The 15,603-nt window shown below is 38.7% G+C and overlaps 1 protein-coding gene across 3 annotated transcripts in view; it reads left to right on the top strand.

Annotated features, from left to right (window-relative positions):
• The window catches only part of LOC122081736 (stomatin-like protein 2, mitochondrial), a 63,428-nt gene that overhangs the window by 19,463 nt on the left and 28,362 nt on the right, over positions 1 to 15,603 (top strand). For all 3 annotated transcript variants that reach the window (XM_042648964.1, XM_042648965.1, XM_042648967.1), the window contains exon 6: positions 824 to 922. In XM_042648964.1, coding sequence (XP_042504898.1) covers positions 824 to 922 — 99 coding nt within the window. The remainder of the gene's footprint in view (positions 1 to 823; positions 923 to 15,603) is intronic.

Genomic DNA, 15,603 nt, shown 5'->3' with positions numbered 1-15,603 from the left:
GAGAAGAAGTGCATGAAAGAGTAGCAGCAACATTCACTGCCGCTGCTGTTGAAGGTAACAGCAGCAGTCACTGACGTTACTTCCGAAGAAGAAAACAAGAAAGCAGCAGTAATAGCAAGTGGCATCAATGCTGCTGCTGGCTAAACTGCAGTCATTGCCGGTGCTGGAGAAAGTTGAAGCAGTGGTTGTGACTGCCACTGCTGGAGAAGAGATGGGAAGAAAGGCATACTGGCATAGTTGTCAAGGCATCGTCTAGGCACCTTGGTCACCTAGAACTAAAAGGGCGTCTTGGATGCCTTGATGGTGTCACCTTGCGTCTGGACCCCTCCAACGCCTTGGGTCGCCTAGACGCCCTGACAACTATGCCTACCGGTTCATGCTCGTCGAAACCTTTTCAGGAAGCTTGTCATGACCTTTGATGGAGCCTTGCACCTTGCTTTGCGGGGTGGGGGGGGGGGAGACAGAGAGGGGGGTTTACTATGTGGATGGTGATATGAAAATATAAAACTAAAATATTATTTTTTTAAATGAATAATGGGATATGATAATATGTATGAGGGTGCACAACCTAAACTTTAAATCCTTACTAAAATTACTTCAATTAAATCTTTTTAAATGGAGGAACTAATAAAATATAAACTTTTATAGGGACGCCATAGCTGCCTAGGTGCCAAGGCACCAAGCTGCCCAGCCACCACCTAGGCTCACCTCGCTGCAATGGAAAATATTCATCTGACAGACTCAATATTGTGAGCTTATTCCTTACTATCAATCATCTAGGTTTCTCTTATCATTTAAAGTGTTCTCCTCTTGAATTTAACAGGAGAAAGGCAGGCAAACATTAACATTGCAGATGGGAAGAAAAATTCAGTAATCCTAGAGTCTGAAGCTGCCATGATGGATCAGGTGAACAGAGCTAAAGGTAGGTGTGCTATTTTCCTTTTATCTCTTCTGCATTTTTCTCTCTTTTCATCATATATTAGGTGAGTATTGGCTTTGTAAATATGCTAAGGTAGCTTAATTATATTAACTTAATTGGATATGCATGTTTTTGGGTAATTAGACAAATTTTAGATGGCACAGATAACCATAGTTGTCAAGGCATCGCCTAGGCGTCCAAGCGGCCTAATTGGAGTCTGGGCGACTGTCGCCTTATTGCAGTCGCGACACTTATTTATGTCAAATATCAAGATATTATTCATAAATAAGCGAATACATTTGAATCCAATAAAAAATAGTTTAAAAATTTTATTTTAAAAAGATAAAAAAGTCAACCCCCCTAGTCCAAAACAAAAACTATTTTTTTTTGTTGTACATACAATTTTCAACTTTAAAATGCTGGGGTGTTTCCCGATTTTGACAATTTCATAAATCTTATCATGGTAAAATATTGCTAAAAACTAGATGTCCGGTAAAATGATATTTTGTTTTGATATCCATAAAATTATTTTCATTTAGACGATTTTAACAGCATTCGTGCACTTTAAAATGTTTGCCCGGAACATAACTTTGTCATTAAAATTAATATTTAAGTAATCTTAGACTTGTTGGAAAGCTGGTTTTGTGTTCTACCTAATACAAAATGTCTCATGTAAAAATAAAATTATTTGACCAATCAAACTTATTATAGCACAAGAACATTTCTCTAAATGTTGAATTTTGATGACTTAATGTGATTTGATGTTGGAAGAGAGTCCTTAGCTCCTATTGGCCTTTTCGTATAAGAATTCTTCCCCTTAGTAGAGAATGGATTTTGGTTTACATGACTTTCCGGGGTCCTACCATTTGTGATATTGCTGGAAATCTCTCCTTTTGTGCTACTATTAACCATATATGGATGGAACACAATCTTCGTAGATGGACTTCCAACTCTTGCTTCTTTGACAAGATTTGGAAAGCAATCTACTTCGATGTTAGCCCGAAGTTGGGCTGCCTTTGCCACCGTATGGTTCCCGATACCCCAAGGAACAGGCTTACTGTTGTCTCTTGGTGGCTCCCCACCACTATCATCTCCCCCCTTTTTGATGTATCATTTCTTAGTTGTGGGGCTTGTTCCTTGCCCTTAGATGTTAGTTTGGGATTGTTTGTTGGGCCTCTCCTAGCCCTTTATTTTTGTTCCCTCCCTTTTTCCCTTTTACATTTCTCATCTCCTTGGTAATGAATTTATTTATTTATAAAAAGAAAAGTGACTTACTGTTGATTTTTGATGATTTAATGTGGTTTAATGTTGATTTTTGATGACTTGATGTGGCTTAATGTTGAATTTTTATGATACAAGGTATATGTAGCATACTAAATAATATTTAAAAAGAGGGAAAATAAAAAATATCACTTGTTTGCTTTAAGGTGGGCGACTTGTCGCTTAAGCGCTTACGCAACCCTCCAACGCCTTGGTTCGCCTTGGCACTGCGTCAACTATGCAAATAATTCAATATTTATAGTGCAACCTTGGGTTCTAAAACCCTACTTTTGGGTTGCTATGGGCCACCTCGAGTGATAGAAACTCTAATAATAAGGATAGAATTTTGTAAAATTTTAGCATTGTTGGGACCTCTTAGAGAGTGTCTTGGTTTAGGGGTCCATGGGTGTCCATGGACCTTGTACCATGGAATCATATCTATGTTAGTTTATGGTTTCACTTTCCATTTCTAATTAGCTATTCTAACTTTGGTTGCTATTGGTGTTTGATTCTTACTAGACTAACAACTAAGAGTCAATGTTGATTAATATAAATATATTTCTGGTCATGGTGGAGCACTTTACTTTATCACACCTCTCTCTTCTCAATCTCAGTTTCTTCCATCTTCTTCTTCATTTCGTCTCCCTTCTATGGTTCTGGTTACAAGCTTTGGTAGTAGGGTCTCTACTACCTTATTGTTACTTTCCATCGGGTGATCAATCTAATCTTTTGGATTCAAATTTTTGCATATTGAAGCTTGTGGCAAGGTTCTGAAAATTTTTTATTCCTATTGAGATCTCAAATTACTTCTTCAACAACCAACTGATTAACATGGTTACATATTATTTATTGTTAACAATTGAGCATATTAAATTACTAATAAAGTCACTTAAAAATTTAATTGAGAAATTACCTGCCCGATGAAGGTCTTGAACCAGCATTTTTTCCCCGGTGATTTATAATCTTAAAAAATGCTTTGCATGACTTTGGGTTCTCATCTTGTATCTTCTGCTTGACAATTTCCATACAATGCACTATATTTTCCATAGTCTGTGCCTTATCCCCATCAACTACTATAAGTACCAGAAAGAGTGGTAGCATAATCTTAATAAGTTAGGACACCCTTTCCCAAAACTTTGTTGAGGTGATTAGGTCTTGAATAGTTTTTTCAATCTCAGCGCTTGTATATCTACTAGTGAACCGCTCAGTAGAGGTGAATGACTTAACCAGCCCTTCTTTCTGGTTTTCAAGACTATCAAGTGCAATATAATTTGTTGCAAATCATGTTGCTGCGGGCCTCACCAAGTCACATTTCGTGTACTTTCTCATCAATGCCAACGCCAGTTGTGATTGTAGATGAAGTTGGTGATCATCTTGGCATCAGAAACCACTTTGTGCACTTTGTTCATTTTACCAATGTCCTTGAACATCAAATTAATACAATGGGCTGCACAAGATATCCAATATAGGGTGGGATACTTCACCATAAGTAAGACACTAACCTTTTTGAAATTTGCGGCATTATCAGTCACAATTTGGCACTGTCCTGTATGATGCAGTAGGGCGATGAGTCTAGGGAAAGTTTAGCTTTGATTTGATTTCCTTTTGGTTTTAGAAACAATTTCTTTTGGTATTAGTTAGTTTTTAATTTTAGATTAGTTTCCATTTTAATACTTTGAGTTTTCTTTTATAAGCCATGTAATTCACTTGTAAGGGACAGATTGAAATTTTGAAGAATTAGAACTTGATAATTTTGGGTGTCTCCCATGGCTGCCGTCAACCTTGCGTCTCTCTCTTCCCCTCCCTGAATTTTCTTCTTCTTTCTTTTTTCCCTTTCTAATAATCTCTCCCCTTCCACTCTTCTACTTCTACTTTATTCCATCTTTATTTCTGGTTTTTTTTTCCTACCCTGTTCTGGGCGACACTAGCAGATCTGAAAGGAAGCTTTCACTGAAGCTTGGTTTCTAATCAATTGACCCTGAGATTTGGGTGGGCTGTAGGAACCTCATAGGCAATCAGAACCCTGGAGTTCCTTTCCCCAAGTCATCCTCTGTGTGAACAAATCAACCTATTGCAGTTCCCCTTTTACCGCCAGGCTTGAGTTGTAGGGCAGTACAGTTCCTCTTGCTTCTTGTTTGAGGTGCTTATTTGTTGGAGTCAAGAGACCTTAGAGTTGGCAGCTTTCGTTTGGAAGTTCAGACCAAACTGAGATCTATCGAAGGAGTTCCATCCATCTGAAGTTTCTTCTCGCTGGTTTATGGTTCTCACGACAAGGAGAAGAAGATTGAAAATCGTGGGCTGCTGTTTAGGTCTTTTAAAACCCTGGTTTGACCATACTACCCTCACTTTTATTTCCTTATTATCTCTTCCTATTTTCTCCCTGGTTCCTAAATTACCCTTTTACTAGCATATTGTAGCTGGGCCTTTTGTTCCATCTAATTACAAATCTGCCACTCCTCTCTAAAGTTCCATTTGTTTACAGAACTGCCACTACTTATTATTTGAGTTTACTACTACATTGTGGGTCCTGAGCGATCCGATTTCAGTCCTTGGAATCTGGATCCGTATCAAGTGGTATCAGAGCCAAATTTTCTTGCAATTTTCTAACCATGATAGGTCACATCACCAATGCTTAGTTGCACAAATTGTATCGTGAGTTAGCTAAGAACCAACAGAATACTGATGCCAGGCTTGAGAGGACTGAAGCCAAGTTTGACAAGTTTATGGAAGAGATGACTGCGTTCATGAAGAGGTCTGACAAGCAAGCTGAAGAAGGATCCTCTACACTACCTCCTCAGATCAACACTTTACGGATCGAAGATACACTTAGAGGCAGCAACTTAATCCAGTTGTCCTCCAGGATGTTACCCAGCAATTTTTTGACAGAGATTATGGTATCAAAGTTAAGGTTCCAGAGTTCAGTGGTGAAAAGGGACCTGAAGAATTCTTATACTGGCTTACCAAAGTAGAAAGGATTTTTGCATATAAGTCTCTTCCATCATCACCAAGTTTATTGGTATGCATGTTCATGGTGGGATGATGTACTGCATGCAAGGTTTGTTAGAAGACTTGGACCCGTTACCAATTGGGAGGTCATGAAGCAGATCCTGACTGAAAAATTTGTTCCTCTTAATTATGAAAATGTAATGTTCTATAAATTACTTAATTTGCAACAAGGGAACAAAGATGTGGATTCCTACACCCTCGAATTCCACAAACTGTCTTCAAGATGTCGACTTCAGGAAACAGACTAGCAACGGGTGATGTGATATATCAATGGGCTAAGTATTGAGATTCGACTTGAGTTGGCTAACACTTATTTCAGGTCTGTTGATGTTGCAACGGCTTATGCCAAGACAACTGAAGAGAAATCTATTTATTAGAAGAGTATGCTCAAGACTCATTCAGTTTATAGACCACCACGTATGGAAGAAAAGAATCATGAATTTCGCAGAATTGAAGAAAAAAGGTCAGAGTTCAACAAGGACAGTGATGGCTTGAAGAACATCAGATGCCATAGTTGTGGCGAGAAGGGTCACTACTCCAAAAAGTGTCCCAACAAGACTCGTTCTGTGAATGCAACAGAGAAGCAACCGATTGAGAAAAGTGAGGATGAATCTGCTTTATATCCTTATTCCCTCGAGGAAGATATGTTCGACTATGGTGATGAGGATGTAGAAGCTCGTTCAGCTAGTTTTTCATCATTTTCAAATAGACTAGTTGACAAGGCTCCTCTCTTCAGACAGAAGGGTACTCTTCTGCACGGTTCTGAACCTACTAATGTTCATACAATTGTTGATACCGGAGCAGAAGCAAACTTCATATCTGTTGAATTTGTTCGATCACACAACCTTCCACAAAAGCTGTTTTTCAAGAAGATTCACGTGCAAGGTTTTGGACCCACAACTCGAGAAGAGGCCACTGCAATTGTTCGAGTTCACTTACAGTTTGGGCCGTTACAATACCATGTCACCTATTTGGTCATCCCATTGGCACATTACGACATTCTCCTAGGGCGACTATGGTAACGACATGCATGCATTCTCTATGATGGTGCACGGAACACCATCAAGGTGAAGCAAGGAGGTCATATGTACTTAATGAGGTCACACGCATTATCAAACATGCCATGTTGTCTACTGACTCCTGCTCCAGTGACACGTCAGCCTACTCTTCCTCCTCTTGGTGTTATGTTCGCATCTTCTGCTTCGAGATACGTGTCACCTAATCAGGGAACAACTTACAAGGGTATCTTGGGGGCACGACCTAACTCGACGGAGTCGAATTCTTTCAAGACCGGGAGAGCTGATGCAGTAGGGCGATGGGTCTAGGGAAAGTTTAGCTTTGATTTGATTTCCTTTTGGTTTTAGAAACAATTTCTTTTGGTATTAGTTAGTTTCTAATTTTAGATTAGTTTCCATTTTAATACTTTGATTTTTCTTTTATAAGCCATGTAAATCACTAGTAAGAGACAGATTGAAATTTTGAAGAATTAGAACTTGATAATTTTGGGTGTCTCCCATGGCTGCTGTCAACCTTATGTCTCCCTCTTCCCCTCCCTGAATTTTTTTCTTCTTTCTTTTTTCCTTTTCTAATAATCTCTCCCCTTCTACTCTTCTACTTCTACTTTATTCCATCTTTATTTCTGGTTTTTTTTTTCTTACCCTGTTCTGGGCGATAGTAGCAGATCTAAAAGGAAGCTTCATTGAAGCTTGGTTTCTAATCAATTGACCCTGAGATTTGGGTGGGCTTTAGAAACCTCATAGGCGATCAGAATCCCGGAGTTCCTTTCCCCAAGTCATCCTCTGTGTACAAATCAACCGATTGCAAGTTTGGTTCCCCTTTTACCGCTAGGCTTGAGTTGTAGGGTAGTGCAGTTCCTCTTGCTTCTTGTTTGAGGTGCTTATCTGTCGGAGTCATGAGACCTTACAGTTGGCAGCTTTCGTTTGGAAGTTCAGACCAAACCGAGGTCTATCGAAGGAGTTGCATCCATCTGAAGTTTTTCCTGCTGGTTTCTGGTTCTCATGACAAGGAGAAGAAGACTGAAAATCGTGGGCTGCTGTTTAGGTCTTTTAAAACTCTGGTTTGACCATATTACCCTCTCATATAATGCATGGCTCTGGCGTTAGTCTAGGGTTCTTCCCTCCATTTTCCACTCTTAGCTCAGGCACTTGCAGATCTCTCTTCAATCTCTGTTTCTTCCTTCCCTCTTCTCTTCTCACTCTGACATCATTATCATCTTCAAAACCCTCTTCTGCAGCCACAGGAACCCTTAATCCTTCATTCAAATAACCCACCTTCCTCTGATCGTTCAAACCCAAGTTGTCACTATTTGAGACCTTAAAATCCTTACCCAGAAGCCCCAAATCCCTGTTCAACAAACCACCCACTTCTTCATCCTTGAACTCTTTGAACCAGTCCTCACAAAACCTCTCTTTACTTCTCTTTTCTGTCCCAAATCCTTCCTTAACGAACCCATTCCTTCAATCTAAGAAACCTTAAATTTCTTCTGTTTTCTAGTCCTAGGATCTCAGTTCCTCCGACCACCCTTAGAAGTTCCAAGAAGTGCAAAATCGGTTTCTTGGTTTAAACAAGAAACCGGTTTGAGTGTTGGTTTATTCGGTCAAAATCGGTTCCTTATTATTCATCTTCTCTCATCTCATCCTAGCCATCCACTTCAGCTTCACCACGTGTCACCTTCTGCACCTAGAATAACAAAGGAATAACATGATGGGGAATAGTAGAGGATCTGGATCCTCCTAAATTACCCTTTTACTAGCATATTGTAGCTGGGCCTACTATATTGTGGGCCCTAAGCAATCTGATTTCAGTCCTTGGAATCCAGATCCGCATCATTGCACAATTTCATCCATTAATCTGAACAGATACATTGCATCATTGATATATGTGGATGCATTGAAAGGCATATGGAAGATTGTTTTCCCATCACAATATACGAGGAAATTGATGATGGACATCCTCGTCGGTCCACTCCACCCATCACACATGATGGTCACTCCATCTTCAGACCACTTGTATTTAAACTCTTCAATGTATTTATCCACCTCTTTCACAATAGCATCCAAGTATGGCTCAGCAAGTTCATGAGGTGTGGGTGGCTTCACATTTTTTCTACATGCCTAAATCTCCTTGACCATAGCCTTGAAGTATGGATCTTTAGCTTTGTGAGGGGGAATCATAGAACTGTAGAACTACCTAGAGATTGCTTTCCCAATTTTTTTATTCAATGTCTTTGGCTGAAAAATCTCTTCCATTATTTGTTGCCTTTCATCATGCTCTTTATATGATGCATTTTTCATATCTCTAATATCTAGGCTCCTTTTCCCCTTGTCCTTACCACTTCTTGACAATTTGTTTTAACATACTGTTCACACTGCCAAATGTTGGATCCAAGCCCGTGCCCTTATCTACACTTGGACGACCTGCAGAGCCAACACCGTGCTCATGAATCATCAGGCCACCACGTGCTGGTCTTACAGATTGACTTCTCAACTGTTCTGTTGTCCATTCTTTTTCTCTTGCTTCCTCCCTTGACATATGCATTGCTCGTGCAAACTGTTGATCTTCATCCTCTGCCTCCATATCGGATCCTTCATAATCCTTATGATCCCTAGATTCTCAACCAATCTATCCTCATCTTCAACAACTTATTTCACTTTATCACTACTACCCCTTAAGTGCTTCTTCATTGCTTTGCGTATGTCATCTGGGCACTTTGTACACTTGGCAACATTAGAAAACCCTCTTGCCAAATGTTTATATCTGGTAATTCTACCTCCTAGGTGGATGGCATCACAATAGTTGCATTTTGTCGACAACCTATTGTATTGTACATTCTCGGTTGAATCCCATCCAATATCCCTAGCCCGTCCTTTAGGCGCCGTCTTCCTACAAAGATACATAATGAAACTTAATATGCTTTTATTAATTGATTTAGTAAATAATTACATTTTTTTAAAACTAAAATGAAATGCATGTAAAGAAAAAAAAGACTTTTTTGCATTTTTCCTAATTTAGAAAAGCTTGAAATACACATTTTTCCCCCCAAAAAAGTGTGCATCTAAGTTCAAATCATGACCATTGATTTACTAAATTATAATTTTTTAAAAACTAAAATGAACTGAATATTCTAAAAAAATAGTATTTGTAGTATTTTCTTAAATTTTAATGAATTTTTGGAATTAAAAAAAAATACAAACATTTGAGAAATATAATATATATATATATATATTTTGTAGAAGTTGTAGATTAATTGTTCTTAACTAACATATAAAAAAATTGAAATATTGTGGCCTAATAAATTTAAGTAGATCTAAGAAACAAAAAAAATAAAAATAAAAATTGAAATCCTTGCTTTTTTTGCGGAAAAAGTGTGGTTTTCATTTCAAATCATAAATTATGTATTTTATAAATTATAACATTATTTTTAAAACTTGAATGAACTAAATTTCCTTTTTTTTGTATTTTTCTTAATTTTTAATTAATTTTGGAATAAAAAAATACACATTTTTGAGAAAAATCAATATTTTTTCTCAAACTTGTAGATTACTTGTTTGTGAACAACATATAAAAAATCCAAACATTTTGGACCATTAATCATGGATAGATCTAAGAAATTTGAAAAAAAATTGAAACCCTCAATTTTTTTTTTTTTTGAAAAAGTGTGCAAATCCGTTAAAATCTCGTGTTTTCTTGTAGTTATTATGCATAAATTGTGATTCTAATAATGAGGGACCTTAGATTTGTAAAAGAAATTGGTAAATATAACCTAAAGTTGAAATAAGAATGGTTTTGTAAGAACTTACTATTCAACTTGAACCTTCTTAAAAAACAAGGGCCTTCCTCCACTTGCAAGTATAAATCCACTTAGAGATTTGCTTCGAATGTTGTTCACTTGTTATTTCCTTCAAATGTTGGAGCTAAGGCTTGAATCAAGTGGGAAGAAGGAGAAATGGAGAAACGAGGTTTTATTTCAAGGAGGAGATGGAAAGAACCTGTTTTAAGGCCCTTAGCCTTTTAAAAGGTGCCGATACATACCTACGTATGTATCGCAGGTATTGTACGTATCATACCGATATGATACGATACGCCGATACTAGAAGATATCAAAAAAATTTCATGTAGCATATCGATATGTATCGTATTGATGGCTAACGATACCGATATGTATCGGCCGATACGGTACGATACATGCTGATACCATGGTTTCAGCATGTATCGTAGGGTACATATCGATACAAAAGGATTTTAAAATTTCTAGGTATTGTATCGGTAATGGTCGATATCGATAAGTATTAGTCGATACGGTACGATACGTATCGATACTTTAAACCATGTTTGCTAGAGGTTTCCCATGCCATCTGTTGTTCTCAATAACAGATCCCCTTTTCCTATGGTGTTTCCTAATGCCTCTCTATTTGGTTTACCCTCATGTTTGTTTGGGAGTATATGCTTTGTTCGTAACCTTCCTGGTCATTAATAGTTATCCCTGTGTGCTACCAAGTGTGGTTTTTGGATATGCTTGCACACAAAAAGGTTACAAATGTTATAATCCAAATACACATCAACATATTTCTCTACTGAGAGCTGTCAGATGGAGCGGATGTTTCACTTTCTCCACCGATTCCTGCTTTTATTCCCCTTACTGATTCTCCCACTATTCATTCTTCACTTAAGCTAGTGCAGGTCTACAAGTGTCGTCCGACGTCAACTTTGACGCATAAAGCAGATCCTTTACTACCGCCCCTTTACTTCATCAGAACCTTTGCCTGAGGATCCTCCATTCCTAACTTTCTGGTTGCTCTTTGCAAAGTTATTTGTACTTATACTCAATAGTCTTAGATTGCATACCATTGTTCTCAAATTTTTTTTTTTTGGATGGGTAATAGAAGTATTTAAAAAAAAGGGGGTGGGAGGGAAGTTACAAGCACAAAGAGAAATACAAACTCTTAAGAGGGTACCAAAAGCCCACATGGGAAAAAAAAAAAAAAAGAGCCAACATGTCCATACAACTCAAATCCAAGCCCACATGGGGTAAAATGAAAGAGCTAATATGCCCACACAACTCAAAACTTCAAAGCCCAAAAACATGGGCTTAGAGACGAGCCAAAATGCAGAAGCAAAGAGGAGGGGCAACCAAGGAATTTTCTGGTAGGGTTCCACCTAACCTTACCTATCGTATCATCATAGAACAACTTCCAAGCCGCCAAGACATGAATTACAACTTTGACGACAAAATCGGCAGCCACGACGGCAAGGCTTTGGCCTTGCGGAGGGCCATGACCAAGCGAGAAGCTGGTCTAGCAGAGGTGACAACCGCGATGATGGGGCGCCGACCTTGTGGAGGACAGTAGTGAAGCGGCTGTTGGCCGAGCATGGCTGCCAGCTTTGAGGGCTGCAAGCCTTGCAAGTGACATGTAAAGAGAGTGCTAGCTGTGCAATTTGATCAAGGAGGAACTGGAGAACCTGCAAGGATCTAGAAAGGACAACGACTAGGTCAGTAGCACAAAGGCACACCTGAACTATTCAGCGATTCAAGGATGAGGGCTATAGGCCTAGGGAGCGCCGACGGAGCCAACAAATTGATCCAGGAGGATCTGGAGACCTGGCCAGGGATCCAAATCAGAGCAGCGGTTGACCGGTGACACAAAGCCATACCCGAACATAACGACTCACGAAAGAGTGGCTGTGGGCCCGAAGAACACTGATGAAGCCAACGATTGATCTAATAGAATCGGCAGAGCCCGATGAATCCATCAAGGACTAGATTAGAGCTGTATCAAGGCCGGCAGCACCAAGTCGCACTAGAAGGGCAGCAACACAAGTCTCACCAGATCTGAGTCAAGATGGGAGAAAGGACATGGGAGACGGCAAGGGGTGGATCACGACCTCCCCAAATGTGTGAGACAGAAGAGGAAGAAGAAGAGTTTGGGTGAGAGGGAAAGGGAGGAGAAGAAAAGATAGTGAGTGGAGGGGTAGAGGGAGAAAGAAGGACTGAGGGGTGGGGGAGAGCAGCCCGGAGTGAGGCCGGGCTGCTGCAAATTGCGGCCAAGTTTAGGTTTAGCCTTTGCATTTTATCTTCGTATCTAAATTCCACCACGTGGTTGCCAATTGTTTCTCAATTTGTTAGTGTCTCATCCTAGGATAAGATTTTTGATCTCGAGATAGATTTTGACCTAGTTCAAACCTGAGATATGGGTCAAAACCTGCGTAACCTGGTCGAAACCAGGTACTTTTGGGGCAAAATTTGATATGTAAACTACCGAAATATTGTCAAAACCAATAACATTTTCAATTCGACCGACGGTTTTGTTTCGATCCTGCTCGAAACTGGGAAATTTCAGTTAAGACTTGAAGTTCAGATCGAGATTTAGAACTATAGTCTCGTATTCCGCCTTTGTTATGCAACTTTGCTTTGTCTTTGTCTATTGTGCTAATACCTACCAAGTATCAGGAAGCATTGTTGCGTTATTGGAAACGTGGTATTGATGTGGAGATGTATGCGATGTTAGATTATTAGACTTGGTCCTTTACCTTACACTAAAGAAAAGAGCTTGTGAGGTGTCGTTGGATGTACACAGTTAAGTTCGTTTTAGATGATTTTATTGAGCGATTGAAAGCTCCTTTTGTTGCCAAAGGCTTTACTAAGACATATGGTGTTGACTATTTTGAGACCTCTCCAATGGCGCATCTTAATTCTGTTCTTACTCTTATCTCCTTGGCTGTGAATCTTGATTAGCCTTTCTTTATGGTGATTTATGGGCTGAAACAATCTTCTTGTGCTTAGTTTTATAAGTTCAACAAAGTTATTGGCTATGGATTCACTCAGTGTTCGTTCATTGTTGTGGGGACGAGGTCATCATTCTTGTTGTGTATGTTGATAATTATAATTTCAAGTAATGATTCTTCTGGCATTGAATACATCAAAACATATCTCCATTGGCATTTTCAGATGAAGGACTTGGGGGCATGGTTTAAAGTATCTCTGATACCAATACGATACCCTCCGATACGTATCTTAAATTTAACCGACCGATACGATACATGGAATTTTTAAAATCCTTTCGTATCGATATATATCCTACGATACATACCGATATGCATCAATACACCACCAATACACATCGATACGATGCGATATGCACCAATACGACTTTATGGAAAATATAAAATCGAGGTGAAATGTACGTTTTGGTATGTATCGGTGAGTATCGGTATGTACTGATACAATGCGCTATGGTTATATAACGGCCAAGATGGGTAATTTTTCAAAAAAACACGATTTTTTGAGGGGTTTTTGTTCCAAAGTTGCTGCCAGCCATACTCTCTAACTAAAGTGGAAATCAAGGTTGGGAACAAGGATTTTACAATTATGGGACAACTACAAACCTTGAATTCTTAGTGCGATACCCTCAATTTAGTGTTTATGCATAATACATGTTATTAATAATTTTTTTTTAACAAATTCTTTATGCAAAAGTGTTTAAAAATATGTTTCCTATTCATTTATGTGTGTATCTTTAGCGTATCTCCGATACGATACGATACCCTCCGATACGTATCTTAATTTTGGGTGACCGATACGGCGACCGATACCGATACTTTAATCCTTGCTTGGGGGTGCTCAGATATTTTTTGGGGATTGAAGTTCGTTGTACGAAGGGTGTGAACCTGTCAGAGGAAATATGTTCTCGATCTGTTATTTGAGATTGGTATGTTGGATTGTTAACTTGTTAACAACCTTATGAATCCTAATTTGAAACTTGGTGTGTGTGTGATGACAATCAATATAGAATATTGGTTGGGAAACTTATTTATTTACCTATTACTAGTCCTAATATTTCCTTTGCTGTTGACTTATTAGTTTGCTTATGGAGAGTTGTAAACATGTTCACTGGGATGCTTTTTGTTTCATCTCGAGATATCTTAAAGATGCTTATGGAAAAGGTCTTTATCTTCGTCATGATTGCACTGTTATTATGGGATACTCTGATGTAGATTGGGCTGGTTCTGCCAGTGATCGTAGATCGACTATTGGATATTGCACTTTGTTAGTGGTAATTTTTTGTCTCGAAGGAGTAAGCAGACTACTGTGGCCTAGTTTAGTATTGAGGCTGAGTATAGAGCTATTGTTCATACTGCAGCAGAATTGATGTGGTTTAAGTTTCTAACACTAGAATTGGGGTTCTCCGTCACTAAACTTGTACAGATGTATTGTGTTAATCAAACTACAATTTATATTGCTAGTAATCCAGTTTTTCATGAGAGGGCTAAGCATATTTAGGTCGATTGCGACTTTGTGAGAAATGCAGTTATGCTAAGGCTTATTTCCACTTCATTTTGTCAACTCCAGCAATCAACTTGGTGATTTGTTCATGAATGCACTGTTCTAGCTTGTGTTTCTCAATGGCTGTTCCAAGTTGGGTATAGGAGTCATAACTCTAGCTTGAGGGGGAGTGTTAGCGTGTGTCTCGGTTCGGGGGTCCATGGGTGTCCATCAACCTTGTTCTATGGAATTATATCTAAGTTAGTTTATGGTTGAACTTTCCTATTGTAATTAGGTCACTAGGCTTAGTTAAAGGTTTTGTTTCGATTCTAGCTTTGACTTTGGTTGTATTAGGTCTTTGACACTTAGTAGACTAACTACTAAGAGTCAATGTTGATTAATATAAATATATTGCTGGTCACAAACTCACAATAGAGCACTTTTCTCTATCACATAACTCTCTTCTCAATCTCAGTTTCTCTTTCTCCATTTTCGTCTCTTCTACTTACTCTGGTAACTATTACAAGCTTTGGTATTATTTAGGTCCCTAAAGCCTTGTTTGATTGCAGGGGTTTTGATAGGATGGGAAATGAGGAGTGGTAAAACTTGACAACATTCCCAAGGATTTAAAAAATATGTGGCATGTTTAGTTCACTGGGGTCGGAGTATTTGTTTGAGGACAATATCCTTGTCGGTTGCATGTTTTTCCCTACACTCTAAAAAATCCCATCAAAATCACAAGACTTTCGCATTGTTCATGCGGGAAAGTGCAATGGGCCATTGGAAGCTCCATTGACTGTCCCTCCGGTCTCCGTCTAGATATTGTAGCTCTGCGCTTTTAGAGTAGTAAAACAAAAACAAAACAAGATTAAAGAGAATGAGAGAGATGGCTCATTTCAGTTCCATTATCGTTGTGGCGTATTCTGTAGATGAATTACACCCAGGAAACACAAATAAAATAATCAACAGCATTATTCCTGATTGGCAGTTAAAATCTAGGGCCCGTTTGATAACGTTTCAAGAAACGCGTTTCTGCCGTTCTGTTTCCAGAAACAGCAGAAACGGAGCAAAAAACGTTTGATAAAACTGTTTCATTTCACTTATATTTAGAAATAGAAATAGAAATAGAAATAGAAAT

Source organism: Macadamia integrifolia, chromosome 6 (genome assembly GCF_013358625.1).
Source record: "Macadamia integrifolia cultivar HAES 741 chromosome 6, SCU_Mint_v3, whole genome shotgun sequence".
NCBI classification, from domain to species: Eukaryota; Viridiplantae; Streptophyta; class Magnoliopsida; order Proteales; family Proteaceae; genus Macadamia; species Macadamia integrifolia.
Note: the sequence above shows the minus strand (reverse complement) of the source record. Positions and strands in the feature narration are given on the sequence as shown.